Raw genomic sequence first — 27,559 nt, forward strand, 5'->3', positions numbered from 1 at the left:
TTCACACTCGGGGAATCGCTCTCTTAACGTTTGCAATTTGTTTCTGCTTGTTTTTAAGGATTAGTGGATAACAGACCAAAGTTGAGTCTTACCTAGCAGGATGTGGCATATACCCCATAAAACTGAAGAGTGACCCATACTATATATTAAAAAATAAATATCAGTGCATTTTAGATGAAAAGCGGATTTAGAGCTTTTCCACACAATATTGGGATTAGCTGGCAGTGGATGGCAACTTCTCAATAAACCTTAAGAAGGACCTACATTTACAGCCAGTTCTACAAACTTGCTGTTAAACACCATGCCAAGCTGAATTTACTGTAATTCCAAACACTCTGGTATCAGGGTGGAGCTAAGCAGATTCTGGCAGGAATGGAACAAATAGCAAAAGCCTTCCATTTCTTCCTCTGGCTAGAGATAGGAGATACACTGGAGCATTCTGATGTGAGAATGAGCTGTGTGGAGTTAAGAGTGACATTGAGGGCTTCTGCTGCCGTGTTGTTCTGTCACTCTCTATCCTATATCCTCTGGGCTACAAAATATATGAAGGGGTTAGTGTGGCAGATTCCCATGTCCTCTCCTTCTCCCTTGCTATACTTGCCTGGGTTATGCACTTTAAAACATGCACACTAAGTGAAAACAGTTTTTGATCAGCAAAAATTCTGACACATCTTCCAAAATGAATGGCTCAGCTTCATTTATATACAGTACCACTTCATACTGAACTAGCAGTGTCTAAGCGGTTTACAACTGTAAGCTAATTGCCCCCAACAATCTGGGGCAATTTTAGAGACCTCGGAAGGATGCAAGTCTGAGTCAAGCTTCAGCCCTTTTGCTGGTATTGAACTCACAACCTTATGTTTTTTTGGGGGGGGGGGGGATTGTTTTTTGTTTGTTTGTTTGTTTTGTTTGTTTGTTTGTTTGTTTTGTTTGAGTGGGTGGCTGCAATGCAGGTATTTAACCACTGTGCCACCAGGGCTCCTACAACTGTTTCTACAAAATATCTAAATCTGGAACCATACTAATCCTACTGGTATAGTATCTAGCCCAGGGGTAGGCAACCTGCGGCCCGCGGGCCGGATGCGGCCCGGCGAGGCCTTGGGACCGGCCCCAGCCCGGTCCTGCCACCGATTGCCACTGGGGCCTTTGGGGGGCAATTGTCTATAGAAGCCTCAGAAACATGCATTTATATTAACATTTTTTAAAAAATCAGCAATTTTTTTCGCGTGTCCTCCATTTTTTTTAAAAAAGTGTCTTCCATTTGAAAATTTTGTCCTACATTTGTCCTGGTTTATTTATATATTTAATTTTTTAAAAAAATTATTTAATTATTTATTTTTTGGCTTCGGCCCCCCAGTTGTCTGAGGGACAGCAACCCGGCCCCCGGCTCAAAAAGACTGCCTACCCCTGATCTAGCCTATTTGTAGCAGGTCTGGTAACAGCCTTTGTACTTGAACGTTACAGGAGTAAAACTAAAAGCAAATGTATTCTCGGAGTGATAATCCTAAAGAATAATACTCTGGGAGGCACCAGCAGGCCTGGAAGAAACCCAACGTTTGCAGAAGTATGGGGTGGGGGACTCTAGGGTGGATAGGTAATGACCAAAACATTTCATCCCAACGAGGACTGAGCATACTGAACAGGTACAAAATGCTGTCTGAATGTTAGAAGGACAAAGAGAGTGATGGAATAAATTCTAGTGGATGACAACATAGCTGGCTGAATAACTATCAATGCTGAGCAAAAGCATTCCATGCTGCAACTTTTTGTTATCAGTCTGATTTATTCTTTACTCTTAGCAGACCAATGTAATGTTTCTAAAACCTAATTCTGCCTTTGTGTTATCTCTATGCCAGAGTGGGAAGCAGTGGCCCTCCATTGTTTTTCAGACTACAAATCCCATAATCCCTCACCACTAGCTGTGCTGTGCTAGTTTGCATTGATTGGATTTACAATCCAACTACATTTGTTTTTGTTTTCTTTTTTTCTTAACTTTTCTGGATATATGGCAACATATATCCAACAACATTTAGAAAACTATTGTTGCACATCATGGATATGCATCTTATTTTTTTTCTTTTTTCTTTCAGTTAGTTTTCTGCATAAAAAAACCATTTTCCATCCTCTGCACTAGATTTTAGATATGTTAGATAACATATGTTAGATATCCAAATAAAACATTATTCTTACATGCCAATAAAGTTTCCAGTTTTCTAAAAAAGGGACATAAGAGTTACAATTCTTCAAAGCAGTACATTGAGGTCACGTCTTATAAACATGCTGTTTCTTTCTTCTTGGTCAGGAAAATAAGACCAGTGAGAAAACAGTTTTCACACAGTGTATACTACCAGCTTCCCCATTTTAAAAACATTTTGCCAGCACTCCCTAACACTCCTTAACCAGAGCAATTTATAAGTTTCTTTATTAAAATCTTGTATATTATCATCAATTTTAAAGAACACAGCCCCCAATATGTGTCGTTTTACATCATTCTACAGTCATTTCCTAACAAGAAGAACTCTTTATGTCCCCAAATATAAGTATAATATATCAAAAACAAGAAAAACCTGTCTCCCTGCTGTAATCTGAAGCATTAATGTTTTATTAGCATTTTAATTACATTACTCCAGCTTTCTGGCTCCTTTCTCTTTTTGCTCCATAACCGAAGTAATACATTTAACAGCTACAGGTGTCCAGTACCAAATCTCAGAACCCAGATGTAAAAACAAGAGGCAGATGGCAAATGACATATGCTAGTAAAAAGTGACAAGCGAAGGCAAAAGGATGAGTATGGGCAGACAAGTAAACTTGTAGTGAGGTGGGGAGAAAAAGAAATGAATATCTAGCAGTGAAATTGTTTTCTTGCCCTCTTTTAAGACAGATTTAGGCTCCATGCTGCCACCAATTTTGGGATTGCTATTTAAGACAACCATAATGGCACCCTCTCACCTTGTCAAGATGCATTTGTTAAAGCCCACAATAGCTTTGATAGCATCTCTCAGCCATTTGCCACAGCATGAACCTAGAACTGAAGTTCAGAGGCAGACTGAATGGCCAGCAATTGTATACACACACACACACACACACACACACACACCGGGGAGGGGGGTTGACTGGCTCAGAATGGGTGGAGAAGAATTGTGCTGAAGTATCACATCATAACTGGCATCTGGAGATGGGAATCTTGAAAGAACACATCAAGTATTTTCATGCCCACTTAGTCACAGACAGCAAGGCCTGCTGGTCACCGGGAAAAATGTTCCTTCCTCAGTGTTTGGATTAGAAGCATTCTAATTCAAGACCAAGCCAACTACTTGCAGTGAAGTGACAACTGATGCGGCTAAACTAGTATTGTAATTCTACAGTTGTTGCTATTGTTGTTTACTTATATCCTGCCTTTCTCCCAATATAGGGACCGAAGGTGGCTAACAGCAAATTTTAAAAGAGTATAATTTAAAAACAATACAAAAGCATTCAAAAAGTATAAATATAAAAGTTTAAAAAATAACTAAACAATTTAAAAAGTTAACACAATTACACACTGAAAAAAATAAAAAATGTGTTAAAAACGATATACAAACTTTGATATGACTTGTACAGCATTTAAAAGTCCAACCTTTCCCAGTTTAAAAAGCTTGACAGCACAAAAAATATTTTTACCTGCTGCCAAAAGGAGAGCAAGGATGGGGCCATCCTGGCCTCTCTAAGGAGGGAGTTCAAAAGTCAGGTAGCAGCCACCAAAAAGATGTTCTTTCTTGTTCCTACTAAATGAGCCTAAGAGGATGGTGGGACAGAGACAACAGCCTCTCTGAATGATCTCAAAACTCTAGTGGGCTCAAAGAGGGATATAAGGTCCTGCAAATAACCTGGACCCAACCCAATTGGGTTTAACCATTATCTTACCCTAATAATAACAGGACTTCAACTCAGGGCCAGTACAGACAGTATTAAAGGGGCAGCTCAGTGGTGCCCCTTTGAGCGCCTGATTTGGGCTGCAGCAACCACATTCCGCAGCCCCGATCTGGCATATTTCTGGCCCAAAAAGGAGCAGCAAAATGCTCCTCCTTTTGGGGGTGGAAAAAGGGCAGCTTTCCCACCATGGCACCAGCGTTTTGGCGCGCCTGCGGTGTGCAGCGTATGAACGCCATGCTGTCAGAGTGCCACAACACTGCCTGCCATCTGGTCAGACAGGTAGCGTGATGCCGGCTTGGGGGTGGCATCAGGGCATTCGTCATCCAAACACTACGCTCCCACACCATCCCCAAGCCAGCGTATTGTACCAGTTGTTCAGGCTCTCAGCGTCCTATTACTTGTTAAGGGAGCAGCATGAACAAATCACCCACAAAGACTGCTTTGAACAACCACCAAGTGAAGAAGTTCAGCTAGAGATTGTGTACATGGGAAGACAAGAATCTATGCAAAATACTACTTTGGACCAGATCTGCAGCCATGCTTTATAAACAGCCAAAATCTCATCAAACAAACAATAACAGCCAGCATCCAGACAATGGCACACATAAGCTTTAGGTGGACTCTCTTCCACCCTCCACAATGACCAAAGTCCTTCCCTAGAGAGGCCAGGATGGCCCCATCCTTCCTCACCTTTAGCTGGCATGGTTTTCCTGAAACAGCCCTGCTGAATGGCCATTCTCTGGCAGGTGTACATGGAAATGGAGAAGAGACTGGCTATGGGGCAGATGCAGATCAATGGCATCTTCTGCTGAGATCTGCTGGATGACACCATCAGTCTGCATCTGGCTACAAAACATAGTCAAATGCTTCTTTGATCTTCACCTGCTCTCTACCAGCCACACAATGGCCAGTCTGGGGTGGGAGTGAGGGCCTCTCACAGCAAACTGTGAGTTCTGTGGGAGCTCCACTGAAGTTCCATCAGCAGAACTCTTACGTTATGTTCATACACTATGCTGAGCTAATATGTGATGGCAGTACTTGTCTGGATTAGTTGACTAACTAAAGAAAGAAGTTGGCAGTATCAGCTTTCATAGACTTAAGTCTACTTCCTCAGATGCATTCAGACCAACTTCTTTCTTTCTGCCAACTTCTTTCTTTAGTTACTCTCAAAGCTGCTACAGGATCTTTCTACATACTAATTCTACAGACTAACATGGCTATATCTTTGAATTCTATCAGCAGCTTAGTTGGAGAAGGAGGAGCAATAGAGGTACTGAATTCAGACCAGTACTGCCATCACACATTGGCTCAGCATAGTGTATGAGCATAGTGTAAGAGTTCTGCTGATGGAACTTCAGTAGAGCTCCTACAGAACTCCCACAGAACTACAAGATCTCTCTATAAGCTGCTGATGGAGAGCATTTTAGCTTTCTAAAGAAAAAGCCATGTGTACACAGCAGTAGCATCCCTGCAGTGGGTGACACCCACTGTGGGGGGTAGGACTTCCAGTGTGGGCAGGACTTCCAGTAGGGTTTCTGGGAATTCAGGGTTGGAAGGAAGTCCGTGGGGGCCACAGCCACAATCGGTGCCCGCACAGGCCTGGAGAGCACCAGCACAGGCCCAGGGAGGAGCCAGTGCAGCCCAGGGAGGGCCTGGGGAGAGCCAGCACAGTCCAGGGAGTGCCAGCATGAGCTGAGGAGGCCTGGGGAGAGCTGGTGCGGACCCAGGGAGAGCTAGCACAGACCAGGGGAGCATGGCACACCCTGAGGGAGTTCCAGCAGGGGGCGGGAGCGCCCCCTATGAGCCAAAACAACACCTGCAGGGGGCATGGATTTCTGGGGTGTCACTCGGTGTGGCCCACACCCCCTCACCCCACAGTGATGCTACTGGTACACAGCTCTCCAATGTGCTCTGCAGAATTGGAGCCCAAAGCAAAAATGTCCATGTAAGGCTCCCAGTCAAACTTGGCACAGTAGAGACTGAATAAAAGGAAAGGGATATTAAACTGAATAACAGCCCTTTCCTCACAGCTCCTCCTTTTGAACTAGTCCAGTAAACAGTACCGCACAGGATACACATGCGAAGGCTGGGATGGCACAAAGGCTCTTCATTCCCTTGCACGCTCCCACTACCCTGGCTTTTTACTGTCCTAGTGTGACCCAGGCAGTGCATATAGGGCAAAACACTCTGTGGTAACTGGAAAAATACTTAAATTCTTACTACACTTTACTCTCTGGGGTGACTGAAAAATAAAAGAGGAATATCATTTCTAGTCACTCAGCATTGCAATTTCTAGTCACTCAGCACTTCCTCTCTATTGAGTAGAAAGGTTGCTGGCACTCTACCATCAGAAATTGAAGACTTCCTCACATATACCTCACTATGCTGGCTTTGCATCTTTCATGTTGACAAAAAAATAAAAGGTAAATGGGTCTACCATACCAAAATCATGTAAACAAGCTCCCAAAGGACCTTTACACTTTCCATTTCCCTGTACAGCTATTTCTACTCATATCAGCTTTCTTCTGTCAAGATATAACTATACAAAATTAAGTCTGTAGTAATCTTCAGTTGTTCTCTACAGTTTCAATGCTTTCACTTACTCATCTAATAAATTCAAACAGACTGTATAATAGTGCCAATAATTTCCAAAAGCTCTAGAATTGAGGGGAATGTAAAGTCCAGAAATGCTTTTACCTAAGAAACCATGTTACCAACCTAATGTTGGTACATGCTGAAGTTTCCACAGGTTACATATTCTAAATGTGTATATTAATTAACTTCAAACTTTATTGAGTCTCATTTTCAAACATCACAATGACTCTAGCAGCTTCCAAGCTTTTTCAAAAGTATGTATTTTAGTTTCATGACTCACATATTTAAAACAGCATATCTAAATATGTTCAAAACATTCATTTTACTGTGTGAACAGAAATTCATTACATATAACTGTAGGCACGCGCACACACATAAAATCAATAAAACTAGGCCAATAAATATGGCCTTAGGTCACTATAATATTAGACAAAATATCTTACAATTCTAAATAGAATCTTACCCTTGATTGCAAGTGAAAAAGAAATATAGTTCTGGTTTCCAAAGTATGTCTCCACCTCATATTCAATTGTTAAAATCTTGTGAATGACACAGCAACTGACACATTGAAAATGAACTAGCTTTTATGTTACTGCCATAATCCTTTGGCTAGACAAAGATATCATTCATACAAAAGCTTCTCTCCCTCTTCCCAGCCAATTTCTAAACAGCTTTGCAATTATCAACTACAAAGTGGGAAATTTTTTGTGTCACCATTCTCAGAACAAAACAAGCTGAGTTGATTTTTTTTCATTTAAAAACAAAACCTTATTATGAGATTAGCCTGTTTTAGAAATTCATTATTTTGAGCATGCGCATGCGCGCACACACACACACACACACACACAGAGCCCAGTGCACCAAATCATTGCTAAATGTATCACAGCCATGCCATTATAACATTCCTTTGTACTTACGTAGAAAGTGCTTCTCCAGCAAGGCAATTTCCAGATGGCCTTTGATCTCATTTAATCTATCAGACTCTGTTCTGTTATAATCCGGGATTCCTGAAGCCATGTTGATGGTCCCAGGACCAGCCTATCGAGGGGAAAAGAGGAGAGAACAGAAACACTGGTAGCTCAGAAATCAATCTCTCTCAAGGAGGGTCATTTACACACAGATACACACATGCAATGCATAAGACAAAGATGCATTTTCTAAAACCAAGCCTAGGCCAAGTCAACAAACCTCCTATTCTGCATTAGCTTACTGAAATGAATCAATAGGAGGTAACGAAAAGGAGCATAGCATTCCTAGGCGTCTCAGAGCACTGCGCCTGCTCAGATCCCCGAGAGTCATCAGGAGAAAGCATTTGGAGTTCTGCAGCAAAAATCGTCATCTGAACTCCCTCCCACTGGCTGGAAACACACTTCAAATAATGGGGATTCCGAGTCAATAAAAGCCAATTATTTCAAAGTAACCATTTAAGCAATTATTACGAAAGTAGAACAAGTTTAACGAACACTGGCCAACCCTGCATTAATCCCTTCTCATGCATATGCAAATATATTTTGCAGTAGAGCGCAACAAAGAAGAGAAAGGGGACTGCAGTCCTCATGCAAGGCAAACAATAGAAGGGAGCACCTGTGTTCAAAGCAGATGGGAACAGTCTTGTGAAGTTTAAAGTCCTAGTATCTAGCACTTTTTAAGAATTCATGCTGTGACCATTCTGATCTTTGTGGCACTACTTATACTCTTCTGTTCATGTATTATTATTTTGCATAAATGGAAACTGGTATAATACCATCAATTGCCAACCATGAAAAATTAATGCATAGAACAGCAAAGATAATGGAATGGTATGAAGATCAGAACAGGTAAAGCATTGTTTGTTACATAAATCACATTATATAAATTTGGGTATAAATAACAATGAATTGTTAAAGGAAAAAAGACATTTCTAAGCAAGTGAGAGGCTACATTAAAAGCAACAAAGAAAAAGAGAGATGTGTGCAAGCACCTGAAAAAGGAAATGAATCAACAAGGGGGATAATAAAAACACAACATGAGGCAACAACTATCAAAATATGGTGATTGCAGATTTTCATTAGACACTGCTTTTGAAGTGGCATCTCATATTATACAGTAGAATGTACTAAATTTTGCACCACATCTTTCAAAGGCTATTCCTACATGTGCTAGACTATAGGTAACACATTGCTTGGAAGTCAAGATAACATCCCCAGTTATTATATTTCCCCCTATGGAGCAAACTGTATCCAATATATGTGGTTTTGATTAGAAAAATCATACCGGGAGATGCAGGGTGGGTGGGGTGGGAGTCATCATGACCACATTTCAGTATAAACAGAAAAAAGCAAGAAGTCAAATGATGAATTTAATGCATAGCTTGGTCTTAAGATGAATGGGGGGAGAGGGGGGGAAAGGGGGCACTTGTTACAATTCAAGAAGGCTATTTATAATTGACAAGCCAGAAACCTGTTGGTTAGTCTCAAATAGAGTAGAAGTCATTAAATCAATTGTTGACTAGTGAATCAAAGCCAGCTGATTGAGCAGTTCTACTCTAGTCAGGACTAACAATACTATTTAGGCCACAAAATCACAAGTATTTTGCTTTGAGAGGAAAGAAGCAGGACCTAGAAGAAATAAAAAGACCACAGCAATCCCTACTAAGTCCTTGTAACTTGTTACCATGTCCTTGCAGAAACTGCCACAGCCTGCCCCCAAGTTCTAATTAATTCAAGTACTGTAAATGTCTTAGAGCTAAATCCATCTTTTCACTGGTGGCTGTGAGAGAGCTTACTTTCCATCTCTTCCTCCCTGCAGCCCTCCTTGCCACTTGAAAGCAGGCCTCAGAGGGTTTCCAGCCCTCCAATGCCAGATTTGAACGTGCATCAGGAATGTGTGCATATGGAAAGATTGTCTTCAGGCTATTTAACTAGGCCAGTGGGTAAAAAATAGAAATTGTTCTGCAAAATACGTTGTTCTCTTTCCATCACTTTAAAGCATGCAGGAAGAACAAGAGACCTATTCCACAAGATCCAGGAAATCAAATGAAATTTCAAACCAAGCACTGGGACGCTCTTTGACAATAAAAATAACATAATTCAAGATCAAGAAGGAATAAAAAGATGTTGGATAGAATACACAGAAGAGTTATATAAAGGAGATGATAAAAAGAATGAGATGTGGAACGAAAAACCATATGAAGATGTAGCAACGGATCTCTCTAGGGGAATTTTTAATTAGCTCAATTAATTATTAGGTTGTGCTATAAGCAACCTTTTATGGAACCGTTTCCCACCTGTATACCAAGAGAAAAGAGACCAAAGGAATTTTGCAGAGGCAGAATTTTCTGAATGAAGTGTTTCTTTTATTAAAGGGGGGGGGGGGGAGGGAATCACACAACAATCCACGTGCACTCACACATATATACAAGGACTAAGGAAATCAGGAGTAAGTTTTGGGAATAGTTGGAGGCTGAGCTAATGGCGACATTTACACAAGACGAGGCTTCACTCCGGGTCCGACTGTGAGGGAAATGTGTGCGATACAGTCGTTTGAGTGAGCAGAGGGGGGAACAGACGTATTGAGACCGGACAGTGACAGAGTGTCCCCATGCCGTCTAACTAGCCCACTAACAAAGGATTTTGGGGATCTTTTATAGGCCAAAACTAGCCTGAAGGCAAAGGTGTTTGTCCTTCATCAAAAGAAATCAAATCTACATTGTAAAGGATTGCTTGGTCTGGCAATGTCTGGGGTGAGAATAAAGTTGTAAATTAGCCTTATTGTGGTTGTCTGGCAGAGCATCGTGCCTAAATCACCTATCTTCCTGACTTTAGAGGTGTTAAAGTTTCTCATTTGCAACTTCCAAACACTTCTGTTTAATGTGTTTATAGGGTGGTATGAACATGACTATTCGCCTCAGACTATGATTGCCCACAGTGCAGAGTCTGTTTGGGGCCATAAGGAGAACATGCACACACCAAAATTCAGATTTCGGTTCTGGTAACAAAGATGAACCCCATATTCTAAAATATTAGGTGGAAGCTGCAATAATGGAAATGGCGAAAAACAAATCACCAAAACATATGATACCCCAATCGAACTGCTGCAATCCACACTGACAGAGCCAACTACAGTGCTAACTAACATATGTCAACAGATATGGAAAACAAAACGATGGCCAACACTGGAAACAATCAATACACATCCCCATCCACAAAAAAGGGGACAAAAAAGACTGTAGCAACTATAGGACCATAGCACTATTGTATATCCTCGACTATAAATAAATAATAAATAAAACTTTTATTTCTACCCCACTTTTTGTAAAAACAATCAAAGCGGTTTACAATGTTAAAAGAATACACCATAGATACAAAATATCGCCCCTTAAAAAGAATTAAACAGGTTAAGGTTAAAATTACATGAACAATTAAAACAATAACGGTGGGTAGAGTCATAAGTCTAACTCATGTATAAGTTGCGGGCAGGTTTTGGGGCCAAAATTATGGATTTTGCCATGACCCATGGATAAGTCAAGGATAAAACTTGGAGGCTCCTTCAGTGTATGTATGTGTTCCTGTGGTAAGAGGCTTTTAAAATGAGACTTTTTGTTCAACTTTAGTTTCATCCTTCACTCTCCAGACAGCAGCAGCACAGGCAGGAGAGGGACTCTGTTTGTTTGTTTAAAAGCAATTAATCACCCAGGACTCTTTCTTCTTGGCTCAAAAGAGAAAGAAACTGCTCTCCTTACTGCATGGGGAAATCTGAAAGAGCTGCTATCACATTACCATACCGACCTGTAAATAATTCAACCTGGGATTTTGGGGTCAATTTTTGAGCATAAATTTCTCGATTCTGCACAAACACCAACCATACATGGAGAGAGAAATCTCAGAAGTCCAAGCAGGGTTCAGGAAAAGAAGAGACACTAGGGACCACATTGCAAACATACAATGGCTAATAGAGCACACAAAGGAATTTCAAAAGAAAATCAGCATGTGTTTTATAGACTATAGCTAAGCCTTTGATTGCATAGATCATGAAAGACGGGGGTTTGGAGATGTCTCGTCCACAAGGTTGCCATGGGTCAAGATCGATTACCAAAACAAGGCATGCAGACTTCTTTGCAGAACCTTCCTCAATCTTTTCACAGGCTTCCTTCAAGCTATCTTCCACCTCTTCAGGAACTTCCAGGTTTTGGCCAAGCTTGTTTGCTTGGAATATGACGGCTTTCTTTTCAGTAAATCAGAGCTATAATGGTCATTATTTCCTATTAGATGAAAGTCTTTGGACATTTCAGAGAACTAAAAGGGGATCTTTTCTCAATGTGCAGCATTGTTATTTTTCTGAACATCTGCAGAGTATGCAGATTCATTTAAATCCTGGCCTGAGGGCCAAACTAGATATTATGATGATACATCAGTGGTTCGCTGTGTTTCCCTCCCACTTGTCTCTTCCTTGCAATTCAAACAACACATGACATGGCATTACATTGTGCATTTCCCTGCCCCAGTCTATCAATAATGAAAGGTAGCAGCATAAAATATAGTACCCAATGCATTGTGTACTATTTCTGTTAGATTTTTTTGTGTTGCAAAGACAACTGAGACAAAAATATGCCGTACTGACAGCTTCCCTTCTCTAACCACTCAAGTTGTTCCCCTCCTCCAAACATAACTAATGCTAGACTCTTATGCATACTTAGCTACCCAATGTCATGGCCCTTATCCCAGTAATACCATACAGCCCTGCAACATTAATATAGCATCCAATGACAGTTTGGCAAATTCTTTGCTAATATCCAGATTTTTATAAAGGAAGTCACTTTCCAATAATAATAAAAACCACAAAAACTATATCTACCACTTTGTTGACTGAAAATATTTGCACTTTGAACCAAGGTATGTGGCATGAATGTACTATGTATATCTTTTATATGCCTCTTTCACAAGTCCTCACAGCACTATTGACAACTTCTCGTTTAGCAGTAATTATGTTTGTACAGTTGCTAGGCATCCACACCTCTGGCTGGCCTCGTAATCTTTAAAAGCCATTCCCACATAAGATAACTGAAAAGTTTTGCAACTCGGTTGCAGACAATGAGTGGACAAATAGGAACATTTTCTTCACTCTCCAAGTTGCCCACCATAATAAGAGTGGGCCCTTTACCAGTTTTAAAATGTGCTTTAGTGAGTTGGCCAATAGAATCTGCTAGCATGGGTACCTCCCCCTACCCCAAGGTGACCCGAGAGCCTCCTTTTCCCAGACATGTCCTACATTTCAACCTTATGTCCAAGGGTCTGGGAGGAATTGCAAAACGTCCTCTATTGTGAGCCATAAAACCTGTCCTTGTGTCATCCCAGCAGGCAAGCAAGCGGTAGCTCAACAGATTTATTATTGCCCTGGCAAAGGGCTTGTTAGTTTCAGTAGCTGACCATGTGGGTGGTTTTATTTGTTTTTTCTGATGGAAGTGTGGAAAGGAAAGGTCCATGGTTTTCTGAGGGGGTGAATTTGCCCCAAATGGCCAAGAGCATGCAGCTCAATCCTCTTCCCCTAAGTTAAGCATGTGTTGGGATTCCCATGTGTGGGGTAGGGGAGATTTAAGCCCACTTTCCCCAGCCACTCGTTTTCCTAATCTTCTGTCCAACACACACAGAGGAGGGGGAATCCAACTTATTCCTTAATCTTTATTAATCTTACCCACATAAGCTAACCAAAAAGTGAAAGAAAAAAATAAAAGAGAAAAAAAGCATCTGTCCCTTCAACTAGATGGCTCACCTTCAGTACTTTAATCCTCCCCACATTTTAGCAGTCTGGTTAGCAATCTAGATCTGGGAGCCCCAGTCATGTCACTCAGGGATGGCTCCAGAAGCCAGCAGCAATTCCCACAATGGTCCCACAACTGATGCAGCAGCTTCTGTTTGCGCAAGAGAGCTTTACCATAGATTTCTCGTGACAAACAGTAGTGAGGTTGACTAAATCATTGGGGTAAGAAGTGGGGCAGGGCATAGGAATCAGCTCTTTTAGGAGGTAGCCACTACAGTCCAGACCAAAGTAGATTTTGGATTTCTTTTACCAACATTTATTCATACCACTTGCTGGACTGCTTTGATTCCTTCCTGAAAATTTGCTGCCGGCCATGTCTTACAAAAAACAGAGTCAGACAACAAAATAAAATACAGTTGTCCTTCCATATTTGCTAGGGTTAGGGGAACAAGACCCCCGTGAATATGGAAAAACCGCAAATAACAAAAACACTGTTTTTACCTGAGAGAACACCTCTCTAGGAATCTCTAAGTCCTCCAGTGCAACTCTGTGGTCAATGTCCAACATACACTGACCATAGAATAGCACTGGAGTAGCTACAAATGGTCTTTCAGTGCAACTTTTAGTTAAAGTTAACCACAGAGTTGCATTGGAGGACCTAGATATTCCTATCATATTAATGAAATCCGTGAATAATCAAATCCGCAAATATCAAAGCTGCAAATATGGAGGGATTACTGTACTGCTTGATTTTATTAACCTCACAATACAAGGTTGAGGTTTAAACAAATAAATTTTAAAATAAAAATGGATGAAGAGAATAGTGGGGGTTGTTAGATGTGTAATCTTTTAAAGTAGAGAAGCTACAGATTGAATTAGGTATTCTTGGCTCATGCATACAAAGCATGTGCTCAATCATATATCTTGATTGGGAGTGTAGAAACAGAAGGGATACAATGATTCATTTGTGGAGAAAAATGTTCTGCATATGCTCAGAAGTTCTCAAAATGTTTCCTATTAAGAATTATCAATCTCTGAGTCACAGACAGATAATTTGTAGCTATCCACTTACTGCTGCTTTTGCACTTGGTAATTTTTTTATCAGTGAAATACACCGCCCCTTATTAACAAAAAAAAAAATTGACGAGTAAGTGAAACATCATGTTGTCAGGGATGGAAAGAAGAGAGAGATGCAGATGTGTGACATGTTCATTTGAAGAGTTTGTAAGATAAGATTCTCATGCCTTAAGACAGCCCTTTCTAACCATGTTGGAATTGCACCATTCCCAGACAACAACCATAATGGGATTGCTAATCTATGTGGGGGGAAATTCTAGGTTGGTGAAAGGCAACTTCAAATGGACAAAGAGAGCACTCTTGAAGGAATAAATAAGAAAATGTTTCCCTATGGTTAAGAATTACGATCCCCATGCCTCTTTCTGTAAATTTCATGGTATATCTCAAAACTAACACTTTATACAGTGAGCTAACAAGTATTTAACTGATTAAACTATTTCAATTACTAGTGTTGATGGTAATGAATTATATTCCCAATTTCTAATGGTTACCATAATTCCAAACCTAGTGTTTCAAGCTCTGTCTTAAACCTGATGTTTGGTCTGAGGGCACTGAATGAAGGCATATGATGCAGTAAACTACTGAAATTAAAAATGTCATGAACTTACAGTGCCTGAATGGAAGACCATGTATGACTACTGTTTTTAGTTCTATGAAAGGAGAAAGTTAGGAAAGGTGTGTAACACAATAAATATAAAATAAATTGTCGCACTGGTGTATACTTTCATGGTCAGTCTCTGTGTTAACCTTCTGAACCAAGTCTCTGGATAGCAACAATGCATTCCTTACACTTTTAGCTATGTAACTGGCAGAAATCCTAATCTCCTTCATTTAGCAGTTGATTCTGCACTATTCTGCATGCATACAGAACCACAATAACCCAGACATAAATTATTCAGCAAGGCAATCCCTTAAAAAGTACAATTTCCGCTACTGACAAATAGGATGAAATTTATGCATTCGGCATGAAGCATAAGCAAGCAAACATGTCTAATATCCCAAAACAAAACACAAACAAACAAAACAATGTTATTTTTTAAACTATACTACACCCAATGTCATGAGGTTGGATTTCAGGCCTGATTGAAATGACCCCCATCTGATATCACTACAGAAGTTTCTATCGTCCTCGTTTGTTAGTGCCTAGATCAGCTGAAAAAAATTGTTTCTGTCAGTATAACAACACATCCCCTGAAAAAAAAATCCAGAAGAATCAAATGTCTCTACTGGCATTTTCTTTTGCACCTTTCCTTTATCAGTATATTTACACAAATCAATAAAAGACAAGGGAGTTTTACTGTTAAATAGTACAAATCTTACTTGCAATGTGATTTCACTTATCCAGGAAAGTTTTATGACACTTAAATATAGTGAAGTTAAATTCAGAACAAACTGGCAAAATTTCAACCCTAGAAGGTTTCAAAGATCATTCACCGCTTTTGAGTACTTGAAAATGAATTTGTAAGATCCAGTGAAACTGTGTTGTTTTCTCTTTGCCTATTAAACAGTAAATCAAAACTCCCAGTGCTAAGGTAGGAAGCAATAGAGGCTTTTTAAAAAGCACAGTCACGTGTGGCAAATAATATCAGTGTTTCATGAACCCGTAATACAAGAATGAGTAGGCAAACTGGGTTGCAGATTTCACAAGCCTGAAAATATGTTCCCCCATTCATTGCTTTACTATACTCTATTATGCATAAAACTGTCTCATAATTGTATCATTTCAAGAGCAAACACTAGAGTCAGGGTTGAAGGGCCACTTTGAGAAAATTGCTTGCTTTTCTTCATCTAGAAAGAATACTGAAGCAGAATCTAGATTCAAGAAACTGGACACAATATAGGTATCCTGCTCAGATTCCACCTGTATCAACTACTATGAGAAGCAATGCCAGAACAATTAAGTGAGATGTGTCAATTTCCATGATGTATTTTGGTTTTTGTTTAGATTCTTGTACTGTATCCCTATGTATCCATATTATTTTATTAGTAAGGCAAACAGAGGCAGGAATGCATGTTGATGCACTTTGCTTTGTACATATCCTTTTCCAAGAAGTGTTGATGGATTCATGTAATATTTTACTTGCAGCAATGCAGAGCTCTTAAAAGATGAAGCAGAAATGGGTTTGAATTATAAATGAAGTCAATGACTCTAAATAGCACCTGAGGAAAAGGGACACTAATAATGTAACCCTAGGCAGGTTTACCTGAATTAGTAGGTTGCCTTAAGTCAGTCTACCTGAGTAGGGAGATAAACATAAAAAGGTATGCCTAAAAGGTAGACACAAAAAGGAATAACTAAAAGGTGAAACATCAAAAAGTATAAATAAGTTCAGTAAGACTTACTTGGCAGTAAAATATATTAAACTCAGTGGGATTTATTATCAATAAGTATGCATAACAGGGGTGGACAATTATTGGATGTTAGAGGATTATATTGTACATGGGATATGACTGTACTGCAAGCCTCTTCTAGGCACACTGATGCTTGGACAAACGAGGACCAGCCTTGTCAGAGCAATTTAATAAAATCTTATATTATTACAAAGAACAGATAATATTTTTTGTGATTCGCTTACCACTGCTCACCAGCCCTTAAATATGGGAACAACACCAACTGTAAATGCCCCTTGGAAATTCAAAGTTTCGATATTTTCTTAAGCATAATCTGGAGTTACAAATGGGACAGGAATGCTGTTTTATGATGATTCATGTACAAATGCTAAGATAGGAATGAACTTATTAAATATTTATATTCTGTCTTTTAACTAAAAGGAAAGCATTGTTGTTGTTGTTGTTGTTGTTGTTGTCGTTGTTGTTATGTGCCTTGAAGTCATTTCCAATTTATGACTACCCTAAGGCAAACCTATCATGGGGTTTTCTTGGTAAGACTTATTCTGAGGAGGTTTGCCACTTCCCTTGAGGCTGAGAGCCTGTGACTTGCCCACGGTCACCCAGTGGGTTTCAGAGCTGAGCAGAGAAAAAGCAAAGGTAGGATAGCAAAAATAAAATAAAATAAAATGATAAAAACCCTATGGTGCATACAATGGGAAAATATCACAGGAATAAAAACCAACCAGAGCCAATAAAGCCATTAACTCAGTTTCATTAATATGCTAGAGGGCATGTGAAATTAAAGAGTCCTTCAACCAGCCAAACCTCCTAGAAGGGGCATTCTCCATACACAGATCCTTGCCTTCACTCACTACCCAGTGCACAATGCATCTATGCCCCATGGCAGTTGGCAGGGAGCATAATTATCTTTATATATAACTGTATATATGATTACCTGCAGCACTATATGGAAGAAGACACAGAACAGCACCAATCATGTAACTGGAGGAAATATCAATGACAGTTCAGGCAGCTTTTTAAAAGGATTAGAAACCATCAAAGAGGATAGAGTTATCAGTGGCTGTGATCCAGGATGGCTGCATGAGCTTCCATGCTCAGAAGCAATATTCTATATCCTAGCAAGTAAACTCATATTCCAAATATGAATCCCTTGGCAGCCAAAAGAACACTATCCATGCACAAGAGAAAGATATCAGCAATTCTGGGTAATTGACAAACCCAAATCCCTTAAGAAAAATCTTACAAGTGATGGGGTGCAAATTAAGCCCAGTGAGGATTAAGTGGACACAGAATGCTAATGGAATGGAGTAGGATGGGAAAACGAGAAGGAGGGAAATGAAATGGAGTGTCCCTGGATGGCTGTTTCACAACAAAAGCATTCCACAAGGCAATGTTTTGTGGCAGGTTCCGCTTCTAAAATGCTATGGACAAAGAACTGGGAATGTTTTGGAGTATGTTTATGACTGACCACAACCAAAAGCAAAATACCTCAGTGGAGGAGCTTTGCTCAGAAAAGAGAGTATGATGACCTAGAACAGTGGTCCCCAAACTTTGGTCCTCCGGGTGTTTTGGATTTCAATTCCCAGAATTCTTGAAAGTAGGCCAAGGTAGCTGGGGCTTCTGGGAATTGCAGTCCAAAACACCTATAGGACCAAAGTTTGAGGACCACTGACCTAGAATATATTCCAACTGCAGGTAATGTACAACAATACAACAAGCCTTTACTTCTATTTTCAAATAATCTTAATGAACCTATCATTAATAAATCATATAATGATAAAAACCGATCATTAATAAATTCTATATTATCTATAAAATTATTGACATTCCAGGAGTGCCTAGCAAAGTAAGAAAGTTCAAAATTTGGGGGTTGGACTGGATGGTTCTTGTGGTCTCTTCCAACTATATGATTCTATAATGTCAAGGGCAATGGAATGGAGGTAGGGTCCCCTGTTTGCTCTTCCTCCTTAGAATAGCCACATGAAGGAGGAGGATGGGGTAGAATCAGACACCTCTGTGGCTAAGATGTTAATTCCCTTGTTGCTTTTATTGCCTGGTGTTTTGGAAGTCAGCAGAGTCCTGGCTTGAAATTCAGCCAACTCTTGTAGCACCTGGCTGGGTATGAATCTGGATTTGTACTTGCCCTCCTTTATGGAGGAAATGAAAACAGGGTTCTTGGCTACCAACTGTAAATCCAGATGGTGTTCAGGTTGGGGAGTTAGGGGTATGAAAAGCCATATGCCCTGATGGTTAGGCACTCCAAAGCAGTACTACACCCCTGCCTTAAGGTTAGTACAGTTAATCCAGATATCTTAAGGAGTGTCTCATGAAAAGAAAACATTCTGAGGTTGCTTCAAACCACATGTCTTCTTTCAATACTAGAGTTACTTTGATTTAAATGTCTTCTTCAAAGGACACAACTTTTGTGATTTAAATCAATTAAAAATATTAGTGGGGAAGATTCTATTTAATCATAATTTTAATCTGGTTTAAATTTAAAAATCCAACTGAAAATTTAAAAAACCCAAATTTTGCATATTTTTTTTAAAAAATCATTTTTATCAAGCCTGCTCAGTACCCATCAAAAGAAACTGTATCCTGTCTTTTCCTTCATAATAGTTATCGATATATAGAAATATATGCAAGAAAAAAGATGGAAGATGCAATGATAAAGCCTGAGAGACCAACAAATTGAAAATGACATCATCTAGACCCCTATTTGAGAAAAGGCTCAGTGACGGCCTTACGAAGCACCCTAAGTACTCAGATTTATTGTAGTAATTTCACCCAAAGCTCACAAATAAAAAAATCAGTAAATGTGAAGTCCATGGAAAACACTAAATAATCACAAGGGACTATCAAACCTGTGTTGTAAGTTGATCTGACGCTCAGGCACATAGAAAGCAAGTGTTTTAAATCCCTCACATTCTGTGGTCGAACTGTGCACTGTGGGTGAACTGAAATACTTATGACTCAGCCGTCTTGACCAGCATCCTAATTCACACACATCAAGGTCATGCTGTAGAATCAATATAGGAGCTCATCTATCCATTACCTTGCCATGGCATGGAATAGAGCAGGTTATTTTTAACTTAAGCAGCTGGAGCAGGCAAGTCCACAATGTTTCAGAACAGAGTGACACCCTCTATAGATATCATTGATACTTTCCTTGTTGTTTTTTTGAGGCATCTAACTTTCTTGCACCAATTTACTTTAGTAGCCTTTGGCCCTTCCAGACTTACGGCCGATCTCAAAAAAATGGATCCACTTTAAATTTACTAAATTTATGCTTTATGCTCTACCTTTACTACATGTTTTTCTAGGGCTTCAAGCAGACAGGCCTGATAAAGCAAGCTGCAGCTGCTCCGGTGCCATTCTCACCAAGGCCACGGCGACTGCACTCATCCAGCTCCAATCCAGGCTGCTGCCATGGTTTTCAATCTGGCTGGCAAAAGGAGTGGTTTTTTTCTGATCCTTTTGCAGCCAGGTTTGGGACACATTCAGCGGCCCCAGTACGGCTTCCACACAGTTTGGGGATGTGCATTGTCTAAACGCCATGCCCCCAACACAGCTCGACAGCAGACCTTCTGGCTTGTCTGTTTTAGGCCTAGGTCTGGCCTTCGCCAACAACTCAAGTGCAAAAGATGGCAAGAACCAAGATGTCTCAGGTCCAAAAGTGGTGAGATACAGAAGATCCAAAAAGAGAAAAAGCCTTCTGAAGTTTTCTTTTCTACCTAAAAAAAAAACGTTCTGAGAAATTTGTTCACAACAACAGCATGGAAAAGGTGGGGAGTCTTTTAGCCAGAACCCTTCTACTCTGTTGGATCTGGGAATTGGCAATACTGGCTGTAGGATTCTTGGGAAGGGGTGGGGCTTTTTGGGGCTCTAGGTTTAATCCTCTTGCTACACACAAACAGACACAAGAGAAAACATGGGAACTCACAACAAAAAAAGAGCTGGGAGGGTCAAATCATATATATAATAGATGGAGCAGTTGAATGTGCCCTTCAGTGCCTTTGATCTGTTCTAAGTCAAATACTTGTGAATTTCACTTGCTTTTGGTAAAATTAGGAATATTATGATATCTGACCATGGACTGTCCATGTTTTCTCTGTTTGGGTAAGAAACAGACTATTGGTAAGAAAATGCACATTACAGCCAAGCAGGAACATTTTAATCTATTCTTACTGGATATATTCCAGTAATGAACTCTGCCATGAATTAAGCACTCCTAGGTTCAATATCCCCTTCAAAGTTACATCATTTCTAAGTGCTGGGAAAGGCAAACCTATATGAGATCACAGACGTCTCGGGACAGAATGAAACAGACTGAAACTGCCATCCGCCCCCCGCCAAACAATCTTCCTTTCTCTGTTTCTCTCCATTAGTCTTTTCTTCACTTTTTCCTGTGTCCTTTCAACAGATTTTTAGCACAGCAGTAACATATTCCAGATTAAATAAAGTTATTACACAGATGTAGGTCACAAACCAACATTTAAAAAACAGTAATTACTACACAGCACCAAACAAAGGCCAAAATTCGATTGTTTGTCCCAACTAGAGCAGACCCATTGGATCAGTGAAATTTTGAGACTGCTTTAACTGCCCTGCCTCAATGCTAGGGAATTTTGGGAAGTAGTTTTCTGAGACAATTAGCCTTCTCTTTCTGAGAGCTCTGATGCCACAATAAACTATAATTCCCAGGATTCCCTAGCACTCAGATTGGGAATTAAAGGAGTCTCAAACTGGATTATTTCTGCAGTGTGTTTTGGACCTTAGATATGTGCTGATTCACTATTTGTAGACTGTTTCTGAAACCCATGGTAAATAAAGTGAATTTCAAAGAAAATAATGATAAATAAAAATCTTGTAGTTGTAGGCCAATTTAGACCGCAATCAACCAAAAAACTATTAATTACATGCTAAGAACAGAATATAATTGCATTTTAACAATTCTTTTTGAAAATATATAGAGGGTGAGTATCCCCTATCTGAAATGCTTGTTCCATATTTTGCATTCTTTCCAATTTTAAAATACCTGTATTTGCATATACATAATGAAGCTGGAGACAGACCGAGCATATGTGAAATGGTGGGAATCCAAGTGCAGTGCTTGGCACAGATCCACGCCACCCACAGATCCTCGCATCTCTCCGGCTTCACAAATACATTACAAGTACATAACTCAAACAGTGTCAGATTTTGGAGTATTTTGGAATTGGGAATTCTGGGGACAACCTGTATTTCATATATTTCACAGACAATTTTGAACAACAGCTTGCAGAAAATTCTGAACAGCTTGCAAACCTGTCCCATAAACTAAGCCTTTGCAAGAACCTCCAATACTATACCAATAATTACTCTTGCTCTTTGACAGCATATGTTCTTAATATGTTCAGTCACATTTGCATGTATTTTCATTTTTTATCCAAGCAGACATATTTTTTCTTTAAAATAACATATATTTTTAAAATGTTCTTTAAATTTGTGTATATGTTCCCCTAAAAATACACGTTTTCTTTTCCTATTCCATGTTACATTTGTATACCAGGCAAGGCATGTATGTTTGTTTGTGTGTACATTTTTAGCTGTCCTGCCTTTGCAGGGTGGGGGGGGGGGGCAAAAAAAATTAACAGGGTGCAAACCCATTCCCAGAAGCCTTGATTGACAGAAAATTCTGTTACTATTGCTCATCTACTGGTGCTCCAACGTCAGCGAGAGCAAGTTGACAGTGTGTTCTGAGTGTATCTGGAGAAGAAAGGGAAGACTGCTAGCCCTGAGGCTGCCGTATGAATCCATCTCCCATTGGGAGAAAGGGAAGGGAAAAAATCTAGCAAAAAGATGAAACATCCAGCAATGCTAGAAGGTGAAATGCTCAATTTTCTCCCTGTTGGATGCGCCCAGGAGAACTTTTTATCAGGAAACCCTTCAGTCATTGATACTTTGCTCCCAGCCCCATCCCATTGTACTGTTCTGCCTGGTTTCTGGAGAAGGAAAAAACGACAATAATATGCACATGGTTAATTCAAATACTTACAGAGTCTCTCAGTTCATCGCTGTCTTTGCCTGACGTACGAGGTATTTTCACAGGGATTTCATCTCCACATTCAGTGTCTGAAGCATTGGGAGACTCTGCTAAATCAAGGAACTCATCTCTCTTGTGACCTCTGAATCTTATTTTGTCTAACCTCTTTAGCATGTTCAGCACTGCGCCTTTCTGCTTTATCTTAACATGACGGTTGGAGTCCCTGTAAAACACAAAGGGGAGCAGAAGAGGCAAGTAGAAGATTATTTTCAGGACATTCATGATATGACAAACATTCTAATTATGCAAAGTGCTCTTATAATCACTTATTGAATGCTTGCTGCAGAAATAATAATCTCGTTTTAGAAAGGAAAAAGCACACTAAAGCATGTATTTCAAAATCCATTTATTTTAGCAAAGTGGCTGTCTATAGAAGCATGGCTATTTTTGTTCATGGATGCATCAAGATGCATTTAGAGATGTTTAGAGCAGACCCACTGAAATATATGGGACTCAACTGATTCATGACTAAGTCCAGACTATTTAAGTGGGTGTATTCTTGTATGAACCCAACCCATCAAGAATGTTATCACTGATGGAAAACCACACTGTTTGCCTCTGTTATCCATTCAGATATATAATGTCAACAATAAAAATTTCAGAGGGAGTCCACATAATATAAAAATGAACTGTTTACTCATGATGGTACTGTATGTAAAGGAAGCATGATTATGACATGAAGAGTTTGATACCACTCAATAAGGGTTTTTTTTTAATACTTCAATCACACACGGAGAGAGAAATCCCAGAGGTGCAGGCAAGGTTCAGGAAAGGCAGAGACACTAGGGACCACATCGCAAACCTACAATGGCTAATGGAGCACACCAAGGAATTCCAAACAAACAAACAAAAAAAAAGCATGTGCTTTATAGAGTATAGCAAAGCCTTTGACTGCACAGATCACAAAAAGCTATGGAACTCTTAAAGCTCTTAAAGACATGGGAGTGCCAATACATCTGATAGTCCTAACAAGAAATCTGTACTTAGGACAAGAGGCAACTGCTAGAACAGAATATGGAAAACCAGAATGGTTCCCAATTGGCAAGGGGTCAGGCAAGTCTCCATATTATCACCCTAGTTGTTCAACTTTTATGCAGAAAATATCACACACAGGTTTAGACTTAGGAGGAGTAAAGATAGGAAGAAGGAACATCAATAATCTAAGGTATACTACTAGTGAAAAATATCATGGACTTGGAAAGGCAGGCTTGTTGCTGAACATAAAGATAACAAATATAATGACCACAGAGGATCTACATAAATTCAAACCAGACAATGTGGAAATAAAATAATTAAACATTTATTGTACCTTAGATCAAACATTGATAAGAACAGAGGCCGCAGTCAAGAAATAACAATAATGGAAAGGGCAGCAATGAAAGAATAAAGATATGCAACTAAACATTAAAAGTTAGAATAGTCCAAGCCACTGTATTCCCCATCACCATGTACGGATGTGAGAGCTGGGCAGTGAAGAAAGCAGATAAAAAGAAAATCAACTCATTTGAAATGTGCTGGAGTAGAGTGCTGAGGATACCATGGATGGCCAAAAAGACAAACAAATGAGACCTAGAACAGATCAAGCCCAAGCTTTCCCTGGAAGCCAAGATAATTAAAGTGAAGGTGTCATACTTTGGCTAAATCATGAGCAGCTTGAGGGCGGTTAACAATAAACTACTTGAGGGCAACTAACAATAAACAACAACACTCAATATCAAGCCATTCAGTTGAATACATTTAAATACAAAAATAATGCTTTATGTCACTACCAGGATCATGAATGAGAAGCAATTTAATTACTCCAAAAAGCTGTACGTATTTACTATTTTTTTCCCTCTTAATAATAATTACAGTGGGCCTTTGGTATCCACTGGGGTTTGTTTCCAGGACCCCCGCCCCCCATGGATACCAAAATCCATGGATGGTCAAATCCCATTAAATACAATGGTGTTCCTTATATAAAATGACAAAATCAAGGTTTGCTTTTCTGAATTTTAGTTGAATCCATGGATAAATCGTGTCAAACTGTATTATTTCTACAATACAGACTAGACCTCAGACTCACCATCTTCACAGGCACAGTTGGTTGGGGGTCTAAGATCTGTGGCTGCCCATAGGCTTTTGAACTCCCTTCCTAAGGAGGCTACAATGCCTTCTTTGCTGTCCTTCTGTTTATTTAATTTTTGAAACATTTTTAATTGAATGTTGTAAATTATTTTAGTTTAACAGTATTTTTAATATTTTAATATTTAAATATTTTAACTCTATTGTATTTATTCTTATTTGTATGCTTCCTTGAGTTTCAGGTTTGGGGGAAAGGTGGAATATATACATTAAGTTAAATCAGTGAAGAGGAAACAGGAGAAAGCATTTTCACTGCAGTAGCCACTCAATCTCTTCTTTACATACATATATGAAATTGCATACATATTGACATAAAAGTGATCTCTGAACCTTGAGAGTAATGCATCTTAGATTTTTCCCTATAACACACTCCAACAGAGCTATTTTTCCTGAGGTACAGGGACTGCTAAATGAAAGATTCAAAAAAATAAGCAGCTACTGTTAGGGAATTAATATTATAACTATATGAATTCTATTAAGGAATTAATAAGTTCATGATGTGATGTCATACCTACCAAGCACATAAGAATTAAACATGCAAAATAAAAACACACAAATCAGACATTACCATAAGAAAATTATCTTTACAATAAGAAAATGGTAATTCCATTACCATAAGAAAAGTAACTCCCAAGATCGAGTCACAGTGAGAACCGTGTGGCCTAAAACACTAAGCTGTTGTCAGTCATGGTTGAAACTGAGTGAAATGGACAGTTTTAGTTTCTGGAAGGCTACAAGAGGCAGACCAAGGCAAACTGGGGTAAAATGAAGACCAAGATTGGGGTAGGAGTAAAAAGGGATATAGAAAATGAAGGAACTTGCAGCGGTTTACCTAACCTCAAGCACAGGATGGCAGATGATTTCCTGCATAGCGTCACAATATCAAAAGAAGATTTGATGGAACAAGGGTGACTACTGAGTTCAACACATGCATATAATACTCAGTATTTGGTACACTACTACCATATATACACTTGTGTATAAGTCAACCTTGTGTATAAGTAGAGGGTCAGGTTTTGGGGCCAAAATGATAAATTTTGATATGACCCATGAAAAAGTCGAGGGTGCAATTTAGGGGCACATAACAAAGGATGTAAAGGACAAAGCAAGGGAATCAACAAAGCACCAGTCACTACACACACACTCTCTCCTTCCAAATGTAGTGGATTTTGAGAATCTCTCTAGCAAACCAGGAACAAACATGCACACAGAGAAAGAAAAATGCATCTCTTTTCCTTGCAAATGCAGCAGGGCTTTGAAATCTCCCTAGCAAACCAGGCACAAACACACACACACACAAATATGCACCTCCTTTCCTTGCAAATCCAGCGGGACTTTTTAATTTCCCTAGCAAACCAGGAACAAACACGCACACAGCTTGTCTTCTTGCCTGGGCAGCGCTGCCAAAGTAAGGAGAATGGGGTGGTAGTCAGCACTTCTTTTAGGAACTTTCTGAGCAGGATTACCATACTGACCCGTATATAAGTCGACCCAGGATTTTGGGGTCAATATTTTGACATAATTTTTTGACATATAGACAAGTATATATGGTAGGTTCTCCTGGCTTTCTGTTCCAGTTCCTTCCAACCCTCCAACTCGGATTATATCCTCCTCAGCTTGTTTTAGAAGACTGCTGTGACAAAATGGAACTGACATGGGGAGAGGGAGGACATAAAAAGGGGGGCCAGCCATGATTCTCTCTATTGACTAAACAGAGAAAGATTGTGGCCAGGCTGGTAGAGACTAGTTCCCAAAAAGAATCAGATGTCCTTTTCCCTAGACATGGGAAAAAACCTTACACCAAAAAACCTAATTCTCTGTAAGTATCGAGTGACTATTTCAATTAGGGAGTGTCAGGGATTTGGTTAGTGTTTTCCCAGCAGGTTGTTTGTTCCAAGGTGTTTTCAAATGTAACTGGCATCTTGTAACATTTCGGCTTCTTAAGCCAGTGCTCGGAGGAGTCACTGCCCCTTGGTACTGCATCGGAAAAAATGGGTTTATATCCACAAAAGCTCAAGCAAAAAATAACACACAAAACAAAAACCAGTTACTAGTAGTATTAAAGGAGATGCCACATTTCTTCCTCCCTTTTGAGCTGTAAGAGACTAAGACAAATACTTATTTGAAAACTGCCTGGAGAAGGATGCTCCAAGTATGATATCCAGAAACTTGATTTAATCCTTCCTACTTTAGAAAACAGTATCCTTACTCTCCGTTGCATCTAATGGTAGCTTTGTGTGTGTGTGTGTGTGTACTTGGGATACAGGACATTTCTATCTAGAGAGAAGGAAAGGAAAAATGAGTTTACCTTGCGTTACTTATATGTCTCTGTCTCACTGGAGAAACTGGAGAGAAGAGGGCACTGGGGAGTACAAGGGAAGTGTGCAGGTGCTGGGAGCTCCTGGTTGGGCTACCCCTCCCTTCTTTGCTCAAGAGCTCATGGCGAATGAAGCTAAGACAAGCTGTATGGGTGAAATAAGTTTGAAGACAATACAAGGGTCTTAACTTTGGAAGGAAAATGTCTCAAGTGACCAAAATCAGGTGCATAAGGACAACTATTGTCCAATCTCTAATAATTGTTTTTCTGTAAGGTAATGGAGTGTGTGTTGGTCTCTCAACTCCAAGGCTCCTTATCTAGATCCATATCAGTCTGGCTTCGGGCCCAATTATTGGAGACAG

At 39.7% G+C, this 27,559-nt stretch overlaps 1 protein-coding gene across 6 annotated transcripts in view; it reads right to left on the reverse strand.

Annotated features, from left to right (window-relative positions):
- LOC149312361 (GRAM domain-containing protein 4) overlaps nt 1-27,559 on the reverse strand; it is a 116,654-nt gene that overhangs the window by 49,194 nt on the left and 39,901 nt on the right. For 4 of the 6 annotated variants that reach the window (XM_089524463.1, XM_089524464.1, XM_089524461.1 and 1 more), the window contains exons 2-3: nt 22,709-22,919; nt 7,425-7,545 (exon numbers count right to left, since the gene is read on the reverse strand). In XM_089524463.1, coding sequence (XP_089380589.1) covers nt 7,425-7,545; nt 22,709-22,919 — 332 coding nt within the window. Of the gene's footprint in view, nt 1-7,424; nt 7,546-16,523; nt 16,544-22,708; nt 22,920-27,188; nt 27,399-27,559 lie in introns of those variants that run through there. The other 2 variants (XM_089524467.1, XM_089524466.1) reach the window with 2 other exon arrangements.

The sequence above is a fragment of the Sceloporus occidentalis genome, unplaced genomic scaffold (genome assembly GCF_023333645.1).
Source record: "Sceloporus occidentalis isolate IW3139 unplaced genomic scaffold, rSceOcc1.0.p SCAF_5, whole genome shotgun sequence".
NCBI classification, from domain to species: Eukaryota; Metazoa; Chordata; class Lepidosauria; order Squamata; family Phrynosomatidae; genus Sceloporus; species Sceloporus occidentalis.